Source organism: Falco cherrug, chromosome 12 (genome assembly GCF_023634085.1).
Source record: "Falco cherrug isolate bFalChe1 chromosome 12, bFalChe1.pri, whole genome shotgun sequence".
Classification (NCBI taxonomy): Eukaryota; Metazoa; Chordata; class Aves; order Falconiformes; family Falconidae; genus Falco; species Falco cherrug.
Genome location: NC_073708.1, coordinates 29,309,098 through 29,328,019, shown reverse-complemented (window position 1 = coordinate 29,328,019; position 18,922 = coordinate 29,309,098). Strand labels below are relative to the sequence as shown.

The window sequence follows — 18,922 nt, the reverse complement described above, 5'->3', positions numbered from 1 at the left end:
CAGTGAGACAGGGTTTTGCTGTGTTGCTGTGGAACCACCTTGAGGTACCCCTATGCAGCCACTGAGTCCTTTTAGCAGCAAACGCCACCTGAACATGGTTTACACTGTCCCTGCTCTCCTGGGCCTAGCTGCATTCTTTCATAGCATCATTTAGGTTGGGAAAAGGCTTTTGAGAGCAAGTCCAACTGCAAACCCAGGATTATCTAGTCCATCACTAAACCATGTTGCTAGGTGCTGCCTGGATGCATTTTTTTTTTTTTTTTTTTTTTTACACACCTTCAGGGACACTGACTCCACAGCCTCCCTGGGCAGCCTGTTCCAATGCATTGCTGTACTTTCAGTAAAGAAATATTTGCTAATATCCTGCCTAAACCTCCCCTGGTGTATTTTGAGGCTGTTTCCTCTTGCCCTGTTGCTAGTTATCTGGGGAAAAGAGACCCACCTGCCTACAGCCCTCCTTTCAGGGAGCTGTAGAGAGCGAGGTGGTCTCCCCTGGAGCCTCCTTTTTCTCCAGGCTAAACACCCTGAGTTCCCTCAGCCGCTCCTCATCAGCTTCGTGCTCCAGCCCCTACGCCAGCCTTGTTGCCCTTCCCTGGACACGCTCCAGCCCCTCAACATCCCTCTCGAAGTGAGGGGCCCAACCCTGAACACAGGATTCGAAGCGCAGCCTCACCCCCGGGCCTGCGGCCTGCACCGTTTCGAACACAGGCCAGGCTGCCGCTGGCCGCCTGCCCCCTCATCCACGCCCTGCCCCGCCGAGGGGCCGTGCGGCTTTCCCCGCCGGGCCGCCGCCGCCGCTCAGGGCCCAGGGAGCGGCGCTGTGCCCGGGTGGGGCCGGCCGCGGGACCCACGCGCCTCCCCCAGGCCTGGGCCTGCCGGCCCCGCGCGGGGCACGCCGGGACTTGCAGTCCCCTGGCGCTACCCGGGACGTCACCTCCGCTCAGGGGGCGGGGAACGTAGCTCTTCGCGCCTCCCATTGGCCGCCGGCCGGCCGCCCTCCCGGCGTGCGGCGGAAGTGGCGTGCGGGGGTGGCCGTGGAACGGCGGAGACTTTGAACGGCGGAGCGGGCGGCCGGGCCGCAGCCATGGAGGCGGGGGTGGGCCGGCAGCGAGCGCTGCTCCGCCAGGTGAGTGCGGGGCCTGGGATGTGGGCGGCCCTTGTACCCCGCGGCCCCTCACGCTGTGCTTCCCTCAGGTGCTGGGCTGGAGGGTGGCGGCCGCCGTCGCCTGGTCCGTGCTGCTGCTGCCCGTCTGCACCGCGGCCTTCATCGTCCTCAGTGGCCTGGACCCCTTCCACCCGGTGTGCTGGATCTCCAGTAGGTGCTTTGCCCTCCTGCTGTGGGGCGGGAGCCGCTCGGGGGGAGGGCTGGGGGCTCTCGTAAGGGAGGGGCGTGTGTCTGTGTGTCTGCAGAGCCTAGAGGGCCTGGGCACGGGCCTTCGTCTGCCTTTCGGATCCACTTGTCACCGTAGCAGTGGCTGCTGGAGTGCTTCGTTACTTAAAGTAACTCGATATTAATATTTTAACCCCGTTTATAAAATAAAATCTGCCATACTGGACAAGTTGCCCTTTGACGCTTTTGTATTTTTACAGTCAAGTGTTTGTGTATGCGGGTTTCCCCTGCCCCCCACCTGTTGCCTCAGATGGTGGGAACTGGCGGTGGCTTTGTGTGACGTGGCTGCTTGGTTTCTGAATGGTCTTTAGGCTCCGAAATGTAAGTTTCGGTGATACTTAACAGCCACAACAGCCATAATCCTCCCTAGATAAAAATAACTGTTGCAAGGTCATGTAAAAAAAAAATTAAGTGAAGTGACTTAATTATCTGTTCTAAGTACTTGGACACACTTCCCCTTTCTGCCCTGTGCAGCTGGTGCTTGCATAAAGAGCTTCAGGTTCCTCTAACTAAAGTGTGTTGAATCACAGGTTGAAATATCCTGAAGTAGTCACTCTGCACGGTGAGAATAACTTTCCCCAGAGTGCACACAGGAAAATGAGAGATGTTTAGATGGAAGCTTGATACCTGTAGTCATTTATCTGCTCCAGGCTGAAAGATTTGATTTCTTTCCCTCTTTGAAAACACAAAAGCCTAAAATAACTAATCAAAAGTAATTAGCTCTGTAAGGAATTTCTTACCTTGTAAGTGTAGCTGTATGGTTGCAGCTTTTATTAAGAGGAGAGAAGCTGTGTTAGTTGACCCATTGTTTAATTAATTTTGAAAGTTTTTGATGGCTTCTTTTTTTTTTTAAACAACATTCTGAGTGCTCACTTAGGAGAAAACCAATTATAAGGGTGTAAAATAATTTCTGTTAAATTTAAATATGCTTTTATGCAGAAATGTACAGCTGGACAGATCACATGTGAGGTTGGAGAGTCCGTTGAACATTATTCCCCTTTATGCGCTTAGTGGATTATTGCCAACTGCTGAAGTGTGTGTCGCTGTTGTGTTACTGCAATCTTCTGAGCAATGATATCTTTTTTTAAATTTTAGATTCTTTCAATGATTTATATACTTCGTATGTCATCTTTTGTATCCTCCTTATGTCTGTGGTGGTACTAGTCATAAGCATCTTCAACGTTGAATTTTATGCAGGTGGGTTATGTAAATTGTTGAACTGTCTGTGATACCTGACTTAGAGTGACCTTTTCAAGAGATATGTATTTAAATTTGATGTACTTAACTTTTGTAGATTCCTTTTAATACAGACAATATGCAAAGCTTTTATTTTAAGTAAATCATCCCAGATTCCTGCTTACCTCATGGCTGAGACACTCTTAGCTGAGCCACTTCATTGATTTCTTTATCATTTAGTGGCCATTTCCAGCTGTGAAAAGTTCTTTGGTGGCAATGGGTTGGTTTTGGGTTTTTTGTGTGTGTGTTTGTTTTTTTAAGGAAGGGTTTTATTAGTAAGAAATGAGAAGTCACTTTTGACTTTTATTTACAGTTGTGCCATCAATACCATGCTCTCGATTAGCACTGATAGGAAAAATTATTCACCCTCAGCAAGTTATCCATTCGGTTGTTCATGCCATAATGGGAATGGTGGTTGCTTGGTGTGCTGCAGTTATGACAAAAGGGAAGTTCCAGTTCCTTGCTGTGCCCTGCATGCCTTCAGAAAGGTAATTATTTGTGTGTGTGTGTTAAGTTATGCAAAGAACTTTTATTTTAAAATGTATTTACTGATGTAGTCTTTCAAACAAAACACTAAAATTTTAGTAGTATGAAAAATAAGCAATTATATGTTGATATCCTTTATTAGAGGATAGAAAATACCCTAATTTGCAAATGTTACAATGGACAGAAGAATAATTGGGCCAGAAAATGTGCGTTGCCAGGATTCTTAATGGAAAATTGAATGATGACAAACTGGTTGTTACTTGAACTAATAAGTCTTGGTCTGTTGGTTAATGTGACATACTTCTTAAATACCAGAAGAATCCCTGTGTGTAAACTACAAAAGCAGGTGGTGGCATTCCTGCTTTAGAAAAAACTTAACTGAGATCATCATATGTACAGATCAGGAAAGTAAAATCAAACTTTTCATTTTAACTTGCTAAGGCTAGAATGAGTATTTTTTAATTGAACTGAGAATTAATTCTAGGTTTTCTGTTTTAGCTTAGATGATGCTGTTCCTGAGATGTGCCTAAATGAGTATCACCTTTTTTTTCTACTTTCTGGAGCTTTCATGGGATACAGTTACAGTCTTTTTTATCTTATTAACAATATGAATTATTTGCCATTTCCAATCATACAGGTAAGATGTTTAAACACCTTTACCAAAAGACATGTCTAAGTAAAACAGTGATAAAAAAAACTTTGATTGTTTATAGTTTTGAATACGGCAGTAGCAGCTGTCTCTTGGTATGCTTTCACTAATAGGTGAAGTGTATGCTCAATTAGCTTTAAACGCTCGTAGAGTCAATCTTCCTCCTTCCTGCTCAAATCCTTTTGAGTGAACGTAGAAATCTGGGATGCTGTGACTATAAAATTTACACTCCTGTGATGCACATTAAAAGCTGGCTGAGGTGGACCATTGCAGAAAGTGAACTACAGAAAAGAGGTGATACACACAAACTGACTATTAACGCCTGGAACTGACAGCAGGGGTCACCTAAAAGCTGAAAATTTTGCGAGTGAGAAACCCCCCCGTATTATCAGTTGTAACTGGGTACCAGGTCACTTAAAACCTTAATAGCACATTAGATCTTGCTTAAAGCTCAAACGTGCAGAGCGTGTTCGTCTGTGTAGTGCTATGGAAACTGAATCCCATTAATTCCTCTGGAGGGGGCTCTAGCAGTTCTACAGAAATCCGTGCGAGTGTGAGAATCGGCTTGTGAAACAACACCTTATAAAAATATTTCTTCTGTTACTGTAGCCTCATAGCATCCATTAACTTTGCACGATTCCCGGATTTACAAAGTCCAACCAATTTGGTAAAAGGTATCTTTAAAGGAGGTTGGTTGTGTTAGTGGAAAACATTTAAGTCATGACCATTCAGTTTATCGCCAAACCAAGCATTGTTGTGGCAATGCTGTAGTTCAGTATTTCTAAAAATTACATTATTTGAATATTAATTCTGTCTTTTTTAATGCATCTTAGCCAAGTAAAAAATTAAATTACTTGGATTTCATTTGCATATAATGTCAGACGGGTTGCTTTAGTTGTTAAGATAAGACATATCATTTGTATGGAGAAAGGTGTCAGTATTACATTGCTCTCACTGCTTGGAGGATTACTGACTCTCTAACACTTTCTAGTCCGAATTTGCCCTGTATTTGAATGGCACACTTCTAATCTAAATGAAATCTAGTATGTTAAATATGTCTTCTTTGGGTTTTTGTTTATTTTGTGTTGGCGTTTTTCTAGTTTGCTCCCCTGTGTATAGTCAATTTACCCCATCCTCCATTTTCATACTGCTACAGGTAGGAAGAGGGAGGAGAACTAGAGGTGGTTATAAAATGGCAGAAAGACATCAAGAGAGTAAATAGTATGTGTAACACCTGGAATTGTGTTAAACTAATTTTTTTAATTCATCTAGTCTTCAGGTTTTCAACTGCCTTTTTTTTTTTTAAACAGTTTCATTGATTTGTTCTGAATGCAGAATACTAAACTATTTTTTTGTTTGTTTTTAGCAATACAAGTATTTACGTTTCAGAAGATCTTTGCCTCTCCTTGTTAAACACAGTTGTGTGCAATCGCTATATTTTGTTAGAAACTTCTCTGTCGCATATTACTTTTTTGGTAAGGATTCCTGATATTCTTTCTTTTTTTTTTTTTTAATGGTATTTTTAATCAGTCAGGCCTGTTATATTATTTTTCAGCCTTCCCAGGTAACTTGGTGAAGGCACATAGACTTGTTTAAACAAATAAAGAGAATCTAATACCTCATTAAAACAGTAAAAAAAGGCAGAGGGTTTTTACAGCAGTATCTGTATGATAGCAATTCTTACAGTCTCACAGAAGGTTGTTTAGCATAAGAGAAGTGGTTCTTCTCCAAAGAGAGTAATACCTTCCATAAGGTGTTATCAGCAAGACAATAAAAAGAACATGACAGTATTTTAATGAGAAAGGAGTGGAGAACAATAGTTTTCTAACCTGAGGTATGTGTTTGGTCACTATACTAAAACACAGGCTACTGCCTCTGGTGATCTTTTCTGTGCAGGAGATCTTGTTGCAGGCAGCTGTGAAATAACTTGCATGTAAAAGCAACTACCAAACTCTAATTGGCTGGTGGTTCACAAGTGTGTATTTTAAAACCTGATGTATTGGGCCACTGTTTACATACCTGTCCTGATTTGTGGCAAAAAGATTCTAAATCTAAAATCAGTGCGCTTTTAAAAAAAATAATAATTGTTTTAGTCTGTAATTTATATTCCCTTTTTTCTTCAAATATTCCCAATTATTTTTTAACATGGATAAACATCTCCATGCCTTGGACTGCTCCTTCCATTGCCTGGTATTGGAAATGTAGCATCACAGAGCTGAACCTGATATACCAGCAGTGGGCATGACTTGTTGCTATATTGTCACTATTTTTAAAGTAAAAACTAGCACTTTGGCTTTATTTTCAAGTGTACTTTATATTATTTGGGGGAAGCTGGGGAGACAAAGGCAGTATGGCTCCCTCCTATATGAAAATTAAGTTTGGTCTTTAAAACTATGGTAAAAAAAATCTGTGCTGATGAAGGTGGTTGCACTGAACTTTCTAAAACCCAGGATTTTTTTATATTATGGTTGTAATTATCCTCCTAAGTGATGTCAAAATATGCTAGAATTATTTAAACTTTTACATTAGGGGATAAATTAGAGGTATGGTGGTCCTATATCAGTTTCCATTAAGTCTTTAAAAGCACTTTGCTGCTGCCTGTGCTGTAGTGAAAATTAATATTAAATTACTGTTAACCTGCTTTTGTTAGTGAGGAAACACAATTCAATGCTGAGAAGCTAGCAATAAAAGCTAAGGTCTGCATCTCTTAATGTATAGTTGCTGGCCTGAAGCCTTTTCTCTTCTATTTCTTTGCAAAACAAACAAACCCAAACAATCCCCAAACCCCAAAGGCAGACTGTTTCCTGGTGCAGGCATGTTATAGAGACAAGAGACTGGTCTTGTATGTGCGTTCTACTTCTGTCATCTTTTTGGCCCATTGTGTATATGCTTTGCAGTGTCGTATTTGTTTCAGTGTTTCTTTTTGACCCCCTAGGTTACATCCCAAAGATGTGGATAAGTACAACAATGGATCTTCATATAGACAGGTCAGTAGTATGTTGTGCTGAAAACTTGCTGGAGAATATTGCTGACAGCTCCCTTTGCTGAAGAAATCCAGCATAGCAACTGGCTCTGTGTGTAGTCAGACTTGGTTCCTTCCCTTCCCACACAGAATGTGGGGAGCATTGGGTACTTCTGAAATGGATCCAAAAGGAACCAACATCCCCATGTAGGAACCATCTTGTAGATAGTCGTTAAGGAATCTTCTCTATTTCCTTCATCTCTGTAAGTGTTTAAAGTATTAAAAATAATACTCCAAATTGCATATGTGTTTTATCTGCTTTTCTGTCGGGGGTTTTTTTGGGGGTGGTGCATCTTTAAATGGCTGCCATTTGTTTTAAAATAGGGAAGCTGAAGTCTTGATACCTTAATTGACTAAACCAGTAATCATTATTATTTCATATTTCTTTTTCTTAGTTTCATCACAGTTATTGAAAAATTCAGTAACTGGTATCTCAAGCATCTTTAAGAAACCGGGGTTTTTTTGCAAAAAAAAAAAACAAAAAAACAACTTTATTCTTGCAATTGTTGCTACTGTTAACAGCTTACTGTAGACATCTTCCATAATAAAAATACTTGTATCTTCTTGGTTGTTTTATCTGCAGCAAACTGCATCCTCTTGACACTCTGACTGGCTTATTGGATCTCTCCTTGTTTTACCATGGCTGGCTATGTGGTGTATTTCTTCTGATTACCTGGTACACTGCATGGTTACTCTTCAAAATCTACGCTACAGAGGTTAGTACTTAGTGGTGGTGCTAAAGGTGTAACATTGGTGTTTAACAGATAATGCTTTTCAAAAGCAGCTTCACTAGGAAGTAACTTGTTTTGAATTCTTGCATTTTCAAGGCAGCACTACAGGTAGTATCTGATAACTGAGCAGTTGAGAGAGGCCCGGGCATTAACTGACTTTCCCTTTCTCTCTTTATAGCAAGAGAAGTCTGCGCTGTTTACAAAATTAATGCATTGTTATTGCTGCCACATCTTCTTGCTCATCTACTTCTGTTTCCATGTCCCCCTTCTCCTGTTCGGAACTGATGTTAAATCTGTGCAGATGCTATTGGGGCCACCCTAACAAAGAACCACTTTGTGCTTCGTAGAGTCTGCACCGCGCTTTTTAGGTGTGAAGGCAGATGAGCCAGTGCATGGCCGATAGGTGTCTGGCAGAGTGTACTTCACTAGCTTGATCTCTGCATGTGTTTCCATGCAATGATTTTGTATTTGAGTATGAGACTAGCTGAAGACTTGCGACAAACAGCTACAGGTTACAAGGGAGGATAATAGCCAGAAACTATAGGTCTCAAATTTTACAACAGAAGAGAGAACAAAATGCTGCCAAATTTCTGTGAGCTAGGCTCTAGAAATCTCAAATTCAGGCAAACCATCAAAGTATACTGTTCTCCAGAGCAGAGACATGTTAATCTAATTCAGGCTGCAGTATTAAAGTAGAGTTCAAGCAGTCTTGGGAATTAAGACACTTGTGCTTTTTCATTCAATCATAAAGTTACAAATTAATGTGGCTAAAAAAAGATCGTTTAAATATGTAATGAATCGTATTAGAATAAATGTGAGACTATGATTGAAGAGAGGAAAAAAAGTCATGCCAACAAAGAATTGGAGAAGGCTTGATCTTTGTTGACAAATCCAGATATTTCTTTGTAAGAATAGAGGAAAAAAATTATTCATCTGACTTAATTTTTTTTAAAAAAACATTACTAGTCTGCAGATCTTTAGGAGGAAAAAACCGCAAGGTTTAAACCCTGGATCAATGACTTGGTGCAAAGCACTCCTATGGAATGAAATGGCATACAGTGCTTGTTGGAGTGTTAACATGGATTTAAAAAGATCTAGTTGTTGTGACTGCATGGAAAAAAGATTAACAATGAGTTAATCTGAACTGATGTAATGATGTGCCAGAATCGGCTCCAACAGCTCTGAGGTGTAAACAACCTATTCCAAAGGATAATAGTTGAAGTGCCAGTGGATGCTGTGGTGTCTGTAATTATTGTATTGCTTAAAACTATGGAAGACAAAAGAAACGTCCAGCTGTGAAGGTATAAAATGGACCTTGCCCTTTTGACTGTTGAACAAAAGATCTGTTTTTCCACATTGTTTATTTTTTTTAATGAGCTAAAAAACTTCCAAAACGGTTAGTAAATATTTGCAGTGTTAACTGAAAAGTCAGGAAAGAAATTGTAAATGTAGTCCACGTGAAGTCACTTTATTAATGTTTTGAAAGTAGTTGCTACCTCAGATCTCAGTTTTGCAGTTGGAAACAGAGGAGGCTAAAACTATGATGTGTAAAATGAGTACAGTAACACAATTATGTCAGCTTTGTGCCCAAAGTCATCCACGTTAGAGTTAAAAAGATGCAATGTTTGATATGATTTAAGCACTGCTGTTTAAATCTTAAATGTTGTAGCCGCAAGAACAGAAATTCTATCAAAACACAAAGGTGAATATCATGATGATAAAAAAAGCAATTTGTTAGTTCATCAGTGAAATAGTGCAAAAGAAGAATAAAACCATCTTTTACTATTTGGTAGAAGAACTCTTGGTTCTTAACCAGAGTGGTTACACTGTTAAAGATGGACATTACAGTGAAGATTTCAGTCTTGTTTCTGAATATGGTGTCACTAGTTTCTTCCCAGGTATATGGTTAGAGGCATTTATTTTCGGAATGGTATAATGCCCCAGCTATGAATTATATGGGTACATGGAAGGCATTTGAAGATAAAGATATCTGGATTTTCTAAGACTTCTCTATTTTAAGCATAAGGAGTAAAGTAGTCTTGTTTGTCTTGGGCATTTCAGGCTAGTTTACAGTAAGTTGAAGCAATGGGGTGTGTGCTTTTGTAGTTCGTCGTTCATCTGACAAGTAACAACTCAGCTGTGGTCTTTCACAAGGTTTTCTTGTGTCTTGCTCTGTATAACACAACCTCTGATGTTTTTATTTAGACGCATCATTTTCCTGTCCAGCCAACTTTTGCTGAGGAGACAGACCAGTGCCTGCCTAAAATCTTAAATAGCAATCCTCCCCTCATTATAAAGGTAACTGAATTCCCACCATGTTCCCAGCTAGACGGGTGCTGAGAAGGTGTTTCTCAAAGCATGCAATTGGACCTTCTAGGTACCAGGTGTTTGAATTGAGGTGCTAGTTCTTTAGAAGGCTGCCTCAGAATGCTCAAGGAGGCAGTTACACCTAAAGGTGAAAATTAGTTTAGTAGTGACATCTGCTGGTGCTCACAACAGTGTTACTTTAAGCTGAAGACAGACTCATTTATTTAGAACTAAGGTCTGTTTGTCTGCAGCATAAGTATATTAGTGTGTACTTATGCAAAAAGAACAGTTTTCTTTAACTCTTTCAACTTTGAGTCTTGTCAGATGAACAGGGGTTTTGTCAAACCGTTGTACCCTCTTACCACTTTACCTCTGCTACTTATATTTGAGGTCTTACGTGTGGGTCCTCCTTTAAATTAAAAAATTATGTCCGTATTTATGTTGTGTTTTTTTTTTTTAAAAAAAAAAAAGACAAGACTGATAAGCTACCTCAAATCTGTAAGTGAAGGAGAGTAATTTTGGTCTGGCTATGGTAATCGTTAATGGGATTTACTGATTATAATACTGAGAATTTTGAGACATTCTATAAGAAGTATTATCTAAATAAAGGTAATGCTATTCTCCTGCACTTGCAAAATCCACATTTACTGATTTTACAGATATCTCATAAAACTGGCGATATTATAGACTGCAATCCATTTAAATCCTTTTTTAAGCTTTGCTGCATTATTGAAGGATGAATGGGGAAGGATCGAGCATAGCACAGTTAAAGGGAGAGGAAGTCTAATTTATAATCTCAGCTGTTACTAGAGTGTCTAATTTATAATTGGGTCTTGCATAGTGTGAGAAATCTGGTTATTTTTGGTTTGCTACTTTAATTACTTAATCACATGAAAAAGCAGAATTAGGTCCTTTATGGTATGGCACACCGTAGTCGAGCTCTGGCTTGCAAAAACAGTTCTTGCCTTAAACTTTTTTGCCTCTTAGGCTCTTTCAGTCTGAGCTGTTAGCTGTTAAAGAAGATGTAATTTTTTATCTTAACACTATCAGTGAAGTCCTCTGAAGCTCTTACTAAGAGCTTACTTTGGCAGCCCCATCCAGAGTGGTTCTAGGGATGTGTGCAGTCATTTGCCTCTTTTCTTTTTCTGTTACATGGCTGGGTTTAGTCTGCATGAACTCATTCTGTTAGGGATTGCTTTTGTATGATTAACTACATTTTTGAAGGAAGTACATTGGATTTTGCGTGCTCTAAAACATTTTCCTTTCTTTGTAGTTTTTAGCCTTACAAGACTTGACGTTACTTTCCCAGTATTCTCCTGTTCGACGACAGGAAGTCTTTAGCCTTAGTCAGCCAGGTAATTATAAAAATTAAAAAATTATTTCATGTTAATTCTTTCTTTTTTTTTTTTAAGTGTTAGTCAAATGCTTTTAGAAGTGATTTATTGCTGTGAGTCATGCTACATAAGCCAGGAGGCCTCATCCCTATGGTGCCTTTTCCAAAAGGATGCTTAGTTATCTATATTCATACAGTTTCATCTACTAAACTAAAAAAAAATTCTGGTGCCTGTTTGATTTAAATGACAGCCGTGAGGAAACACGGGTCTTAGGACATTGAAAGCAGGGTCCTTTTGACACCACCAGTCAAACAGTCCAAACTGAATAATCTAAGAGATGCGTATGAAAACCTACGGTTGAGGTGTGAGTGAGGTGAAATCAAGCACAAAGGAGAGCTAGAGCTGTGAAAGCAAACAATGGCTATAATTTCAGTTAGTACGCAGGACTCTTGCTATATACAAAGATATGGCAGAGAAGGTCAAGTAAAACTGCTTAGAAGCCTTCAGGAACTTTTTGTTACACCTTATCAGGAATTCTAGTGTTTGTACTACTTCAAAACTGTTTACCGTCACCATTGGTATTTGTTCATTTTCATTGTTTAGTGATTTCAGATCTGATGGGCCGAACTGCTTGTTTCCTGCTTGCTTAGCAGGTTTCACCCAAGTCTTTTTAGAGTTATGCATTGACAGAAGGGCAGAATCTGTCCATGTTTTTATCTTCTTTTCAGTACAAATAAACTGTCGCAGTGAAAATACGCTGTCGTGTTAGAAATGGAGTGGAAGTATAACTTTGAAGCTTATGCTGAGAGCATAATATGGGCACTGTCAAAATAGACAGAAGGGTGAGAATCTGGGTTAAACACACCTACTGCACTTTCTTTTTGTGTGCGTGCTGCTAGGTGGACACCCGCACAACTGGACAGCAATATCAAGGGAGTGTTTGAGTCTTCTGAGTGATCTGACCCAGAGGCTGATCACACAGCAGGAAGCTGCAGCAGCAAATGGGAGAGCAAAGCAGCCAGCAGGAGAGATGAAAGTATCTCCACAGACTCCAGGTATGTGAGGAAACGCTCGTAATAGCTTGTAAAGCATGAAAGTACCAGTAGATTACATAGGTACGTTAGTCTCAAGTTGTATGGGGAAAATGAGTCACAGGAGTTTCTGTAAATAAATCCAAACTAAAATAGTCTCCCTCCCAATTTCATTTTGGGTATTCTTGTTGAAGTAATCCCAAAATAACTAGAAAACTTGGAAAGATCATGTTTGCTCAGTTTGTTTACTTTGCATGATGTTATGTTCAATACAGTATTTTTTCCACACTTGTATGAATAAAGAAAGTCTACTAGTAAACGGTTCAACTTAGTAGAGGGAGAACTTAAGTCTTGCCAAGAGATGCTTTGTAATTTGCATAGCTGCTCTTATGATTAGTTTAAGGTGGTAGAATTATTTTTTGTTTTGTTGTTGTGGGGACTTTGAATATGTTTGTGTGATTCACTAATACCACTGTAGAATAAGAAAAGCCAGTCTTGACTCCTGAGCTGTGTGCAGCCTGCAAGCATTTCTGGTGTTTTACATGCCAGACTTAGGCATCATTCCTGGCAGCAGAGTTGTGTTAGCGCAAGGGGTGCCAGGGAATTGAATCCCTTGGCAGTCAGTGCCTAGGATACCAGTGTCCTGGGAACAGCGGGGAACTGTATGTCAGAGTTTAATTTCTTCTGGTGCTGCTTTTCGTTGGATTTTGGGACTGACATGTCTTTTCTTGCATGCCAAGCAGAATCAGAAAAAATTGCCATTCTTCTTTACGTAGCCTTTTTTCTGGTACTTAAGCCTACAAGCACACTTTATGCAGATATATACCAGGGCATAGTAATGATGGCTAGTAAAAGGAAAAAAATAAATAGATCCACAAGACTCTTTCTCATTACTCCATACTCGACGTGTACTTTTTGCAGAACTGCAGTGGAAACAGTGTCCTTTAATAAAAGCTTTGACAATACAGAAGTTGTTGAAATAGCAGTCGAATAACAAACCCATCTTGTATTTTGTAAGCACCAGCCTGCTTCTCTTCATGCAGTGTATTCTTTGTCGTTAGGAGCTGTTGGTACAGAAGACATGTCTTTCCAGTCAGAGAGGTCTAATATTGTGCCCAGAGCCTCCATGTCTTCGCTGGCTAAATCGTCCCTAATGCCTTTAAAGACATCACCTGGGTCTAATGTTGGCTCGCCTTTCAGCTCACCTGCTTTAAATTGCAAGACAGGAATTCTGGATGTAAACTCCCCTTGGCACGGATCAGTTCAAAGTCCTAATGTTATGAGAAGGGGACCAAAGCTGTGGACATCAGTTTCAGGTAGAGATTTTTCCACAGCACTGTTTTTAACCTGTCGATAGAGATCTGTACCTTAAGGATTAAAGTGACAGCCAACTGCTTTTTCTGAAGATACTGTATTTCTCTTGTAGATCTGCAGATGAACGGCTCCCACCAAGAATCCTTCCCAGTGCTCTCTGCTGCAAGAGTTGGCAGTGAGGCAGTACAGCCAAGATTTATTTACACATGGCTTCAGAACAAGCAAGAACAGGTAGAGTAGAAGTTGCAGTACCAATAGGTTACAGCCAGTGCAGCTTAGGTGTTCTCCCTTCTGCAATAACTTTCCAATTTTTTGAATGAATACTTCCTTCTCCAGTTAGCTTACGTAGTAAAAATCCTTCCCCCCACCCCCAATCCCTTTATACTGTGAGAAAATGACAGAGTTGACGAGGGCCAACTGTGCATAACTTAGATAAACACAAATGATATTTGTAATCCGTTGTTTCTTTTCAGATAAAAACCTTCTTGTCAAAACGAGTGCTGATAATGTATTTCTTCAGCAAGGTAATCATCTTATGTTTTGTGACTGAGTGGCATGGACTAGAAATGTGTGCACATATGGGTTCTGCTGTGGCACTATGTACCTTTTCAATGTAGTAACGCTTCTAAAACCTTTTAACCTAAGGTTTTCCATTGAGTACAACTTTCCACTTACTGTGAGTTTCATAGCAGCATTATCTCATACCTGCATAAAAAAGAATAATAACACTTGTTTAAACTCATATGATTATAAACTGCATTTTGCTTAAAGCATCATGTTCCAGTAAAACACAACTGAGAACTTAAATGCAATTGTCTCTGTATACTAATTGTTAAGATGACACAGCTTCTAGTTAATTTAAAAAATCAGTTAACTGCTTTTTGTTAGGTCAACATACCAAATGAATTCTTGATAGTGTTCCTTTGTGGAAGAAGTATCTAGATTGTTGGGAGTTTCTGCTTATGAAATACTGGTACTAATATTACTACTACTTTTCAGGTGAATTTGAACATTTAAACTAAACTTGCATAGTGTTTACACAGCAAAACAATTGGGTATTTCTCTTAGCCTAATTGAACAATAAGTCAGCATCCTCCTCTAATTTAGATCTTTGTTTTATAAGGATTTAAATGTTTCCTGCAAGTAGAGATAATATTTTTATATGCAGATTTTTTTCTGCGTATGTGATAATGGCATGTGCTTACATGCACAGTGTTTTCTGGTCAGTTATAGGCTGGAGTGGAGATGGAGGGAAGCAAGATCATGAAAATAGGCATGGGGGAATTTTATTGCCCATTTAGCCCTTGAAAACTAGCTAGCTAATATTCTTTTAACTGCCAATTATAGTTTTGTGGGCAGTTCCTGTCCAAAAAGAGTTTTAGTTTCTTAAAAGATCAGATTTTTCTGGGTATTCCCTGAGATCTGTCAGCCTTGCAGGCTGAGGGGAGGGACCTGACCTTATCAAATGTATAATGCCTTAATTGAAACCTGCACTGTTGGGTGATATTATTTATAAAATGCACTCAGAATGCTTTGATTTCTTCTCAGCACCCAGAAACCTCCATCCAAGCTGTCTTCTCTGATGCCCAAATGCACATCTGGGCTTTGGAAGGTAAGTGGTTTCTGTTCCCAGGTGATCCGCTCTGTTGGCTCATGAACTACAACAACTGAAAGGATCTGGTTCCAGGTTTCTGGGGCTTGTGCCTTATAAAAGTAATAGAAGAAAAATCTTTGAATTTTTGACAAAAACCTGACTGCACTTCAGATACCAACATGAATAAAGGTCTAATTCACTTGTTAGTTTTGAGATCCCATGTGAGATCTCTTAGTTTATGCTCTGGAGAGATTTGGTAGAGATTCTGTAGAGGTTTGTTAAGACATTCCTAAACTTGATGTCTGTTGCTTGTCTCCCATGTGAACCCATGTATCCCTTCTATGTTCTTTCCTGTAACAGATCTATGATGTCTTTTTACAACAGCTTTTCTGACCAAAGGCTCTTGTTAGTTGTGGAGAGTTGAGGGAAGGAGGCACTTGGGTAGTAAAATAGAAAAAGATGATCTGCAGAGAATTGAAAGAACAAAGGCAGTATGTGGTTGCACTATGGGATTTTGTTTGCAAATACCAGTATTGATAGAATCTTTTATTAGATTCGACTGCAAAAGTTGATCTTTTTCCTAGGTTGTATGTTTTATGGGCAAGTACACCATGCTGTGTTAGAGAGGGTGATAAGTTGAGATGTATAGAGTCAGGAGACAGGAATCACAGCAGTTTGCAGAAAAGCAGGAGACACCATTTGTGTTTTAACTAAGGGCAGAGGGCTAGGCTGAAACTGAGAAGGGATTTAAAGCTAAATCAAAGTTTCCCTCAGAGTAGTAGAGAGTTCTCATACAAGCTGAACAAAGAAAGTTAAGTCATCTGGAAATGTTTGTTTATGGCTAGAATTGTGAAATAGGTCCTGACTCTTGGTTGATGTCAGGTGCAGCTCTGGTCAGAGCAGTGAAAGGAGGACCAATGCTTTTTTAAAATTTTTGTGTATAATCTCTCTTGCTTATCAACCACAAACTATTGTATACCCACCAAATCAGTGACCAGTTCTGAAGCAAGCCAAAGCTGCTTCAGAGTCATCCGGCTGCTGTAAGTTGTAAAGGATTCCTCCACGCTAGTAGAATCTTCAGACAAACCCATGATCTTTGTTAATGCAGAGAATTTTTTTTAAATTTTTGTTAATGTTGAGAATTCAGTAATTTATAGCAAACTTTTTTTTTGAAAAGGTTTGTCTCATTTGGTAGCAGCCTCTTTTACTGAAGACCAATTTGGAGTTGTCCAAACTACACTGCCAGCTATTCTGAATACTTTACTGACTCTTCAGGAGGTAAAAAATGTTAATTTTTTCTTACTCAGTTTGTTCTGCAGAAGAGAAGTAGTTTTGCTAATTTTATATTTTGACCTTGCTGACCATTCATAACATTCAGGTTGTTACCATTGCAACAGCTCTTCTGCAGTTAATCTAAACAAAACAGCTAGTTGCCACTGTGTGCATTATGAAACAGCTGAATAAAAACCTGTTCAGTTTTTAAAATGTAGAAGTAGAAAGCATCTGTTTAATGGAACGTTTAATTAAAAAAAGGTACTGTGTGCTTAGTTAAAGACCTTATTTCAGGGATGCAACAGTTATTATATTTTATGCATAGTTAGGACTTAAATCTTTATTTGGCTGTACACAATTCCTCATGGAATGTGGAGCACTTTGAGACACTGCAAATCACAGGAGATAAGATCTGTGTGACATATCTCTACTAATACTAACACATTACTCTCAAATTACTGATGTTTGTGTAATGTGTATTTTTAAAAAAATCAAGATTTGTTTCCAAGGCTATGTGTGTCCTATTGACACAATAATTTTACACTGCCTTGATGGAGATTCTTGAAAAGAATTTAGAGTTAAAGTTTTTCTGTGCAAGTAATTTATCCAAGAACAGGCAGGGCGGGGTGTGGGGGGTGTGAAGCCAGTACTCTTGTTTCTCAAAGAAAGAAGTCACAATACAGAGGACAGAATTGTCTTTCTACTCCATCGTGCTGTGCTTAGCATTTAAGACTCATTAACAGAGAATCTTACTTGACAGAACTTGGTTCTTTGTTCACATTGATAAGTGAGGAAATGCAAGGTCAAGTTCATTCTCCACTACATTTGTGTGTCTTAGTGGAGTTTCTGAACTTTCACTTTTTTTTGGTGTTATTTGACATAAAGATGTTGTTAATTACACTATGAACTAATTAAAAGATGAAAAAAGTTGACTTACATTTTTCTCCATCAGGTTGTAGACAGACATTTCAAACTGCCTCATGTTTCTAGCAAGCCCCCCAGGATTTCAGGAAGTCTGGTAGACACATCCTACAAAACACTACGATTTGCACTTAGGGCATCTCTGAAAACGGCACTATACCGGATAACTGCTGTCTTTGGAGAACACTTAAAGTAAGAACTTTTTCATGCTTGCTTGCTAAACTTAGTTTTAATCAATACTATTGTAGGACCTATGAAAAGGGAAGTTTGGGCGAAAATCCCTTCAGGCTGTTATTGTAACATGTATTTTAGTATTTTTTGATTTGTGGAACCTTAAAAAATTCTTGTGTAGATATATGGTCCGCCTTGGAAACTTACTATTCATAGATTTCTGGGCAATTTTTCTTGGTGACTTTTCATGAACTCTTTAGGAGCAGTCCATGAATACCACTTGTTTAGTGAATCTTAGCTGTTGGAAAAAAAAGTAAATTGACTAGAGACAATTTGTCTGTCCTGTGGGGAGACAATCCTGAGAATCCTATGAAGAGTCCAAATATTCAAATTCCCTTGCTTCTTGATTGTCTGATGGCTCTTTCTCAGCTACTGTCACAGCAGGCAGACTTCCATACTTGGCCACTGAATATGTGGGGCTGAAACTTCCTGCGGTATCTGCTCATCTCTCCCTGTGGGGATGAAATGTCACTTAGTTTAGAAGTGCTCGATATATAGGAGAGATCATTTTAAGAGATTCTTTCTTACCTAAATCATTCTTGCAAGTTAAACAGTTGTTTGTATGTGTTTTGATGGTAAGGAAATAGGCTCAGTTTCATGGGACAAGTACCTTTTAGTAGTGGAAGCTGTTGAGTTTAAGAATGGACAGTTTTAAGGGTTAATATACGTTTTTGTCTTGGAACATAGAAAACCCAGCTGTATGAAAACCCTAAAATTTAGCTTCAGGGTAATTGTTGATTTCAGTGTATACTTAATTTTGGCATGAGGCTTTATTTTGTGGTATATTACATTTCATGTAAAAATCTTATGTTCTGCATTTGTTTTTAGTGCAGTGCAAGTGTCTACAGAACATAAGAAAAGACTTCAGCAATTCTTGGAATACAAAGAATAAGATTTTGATGCAACTACTTTTTTTTCTCCCAGCACTTGGTAAGAAGAAGGTGGGACTAATGAGCCTTTTTGTCTTGTTTTTTTGGAAAAGCATATGGAAGTACAAGTTACAGAACAAAACTCTTATAACTGTAGAAGAGCTCTTTCAGGTTTGAATCATCTTTTGTATAATAAAACTTTTTTCAAAAATTCATCTTGCCTTCTTTTAATATCACTTACAAATGAGAAAGTGTCAGTTCTTATTTTACGTAAGACTCTGACATTTGAGATTGTCAGAGTTACTTTGCCATTCGGATCCTTCACTGCTTTTCACATATTCTTTCCCTACCCCTTTCTGTTAAAGGGCTGTGAGGAGAGATTTACATAGATACTTAGTGTGCCTAAGTGTTTCATAAATTTAGTTGATAACACTTTTAGTGCAGATGAAGTGTGTACTTTAAGAGTAAGAAACAGATGTGCCCAGGAATAAAACATGCTACTTTTCTTGTAAGGTGGAAGTACTCCTTCAGAGTC

At 39.2% G+C, this 18,922-nt stretch overlaps 1 protein-coding gene across 2 annotated transcripts; it reads left to right on the top strand.

The window, feature by feature from the left end:
• The first annotated feature begins 973 nt into the window (after positions 1-973).
• Positions 974-18,602, top strand: NDC1 (NDC1 transmembrane nucleoporin). 2 transcript variants are annotated; one of them, XM_055724896.1, is made up of 18 exons: positions 974-1,126; positions 1,195-1,315; positions 2,486-2,587; positions 2,940-3,114; positions 3,611-3,749; positions 5,128-5,236; positions 6,697-6,748; positions 7,367-7,499; positions 9,720-9,812; positions 11,095-11,176; positions 12,055-12,210; positions 13,248-13,502; positions 13,613-13,731; positions 13,974-14,024; positions 15,049-15,112; positions 16,272-16,372; positions 17,319-17,479; positions 18,347-18,602. In XM_055724896.1, exons 1-18 carry the CDS (start codon positions 1,085-1,087, stop codon positions 18,408-18,410), a joined length of 2,019 nt encoding a protein of 672 aa, XP_055580871.1. In that variant the 5' UTR covers positions 974-1,084; the 3' UTR covers positions 18,411-18,602. The 2 variants fall into 2 exon arrangements, with proteins under 2 accessions (XP_055580871.1, XP_055580872.1); XM_055724897.1 differs by lacking the exon at positions 1,195-1,315 and having other exon boundaries at positions 1,024-1,126.
• Positions 18,603-18,922: the final 320 nt, after the last annotated feature.

Coding starts and splice junctions, on each gene's coding strand:
- NDC1 (XM_055724896.1), top strand. CDS start 1,085: ATGGAGGCGGGGGTGGGCCGGCAGCGAGCGCTGCTCCGCCAG. Junction 1,316..2,485: donor CCCGGTGTGCTGGATCTCCA/GTAGGTGCTTTG, acceptor TTTAAATTTTAG/ATTCTTTCAATGATTTATAT. Junction 12,211..13,247: donor AGTATCTCCACAGACTCCAG/GTATGTGAGGAA, acceptor CTTTGTCGTTAG/GAGCTGTTGGTACAGAAGAC.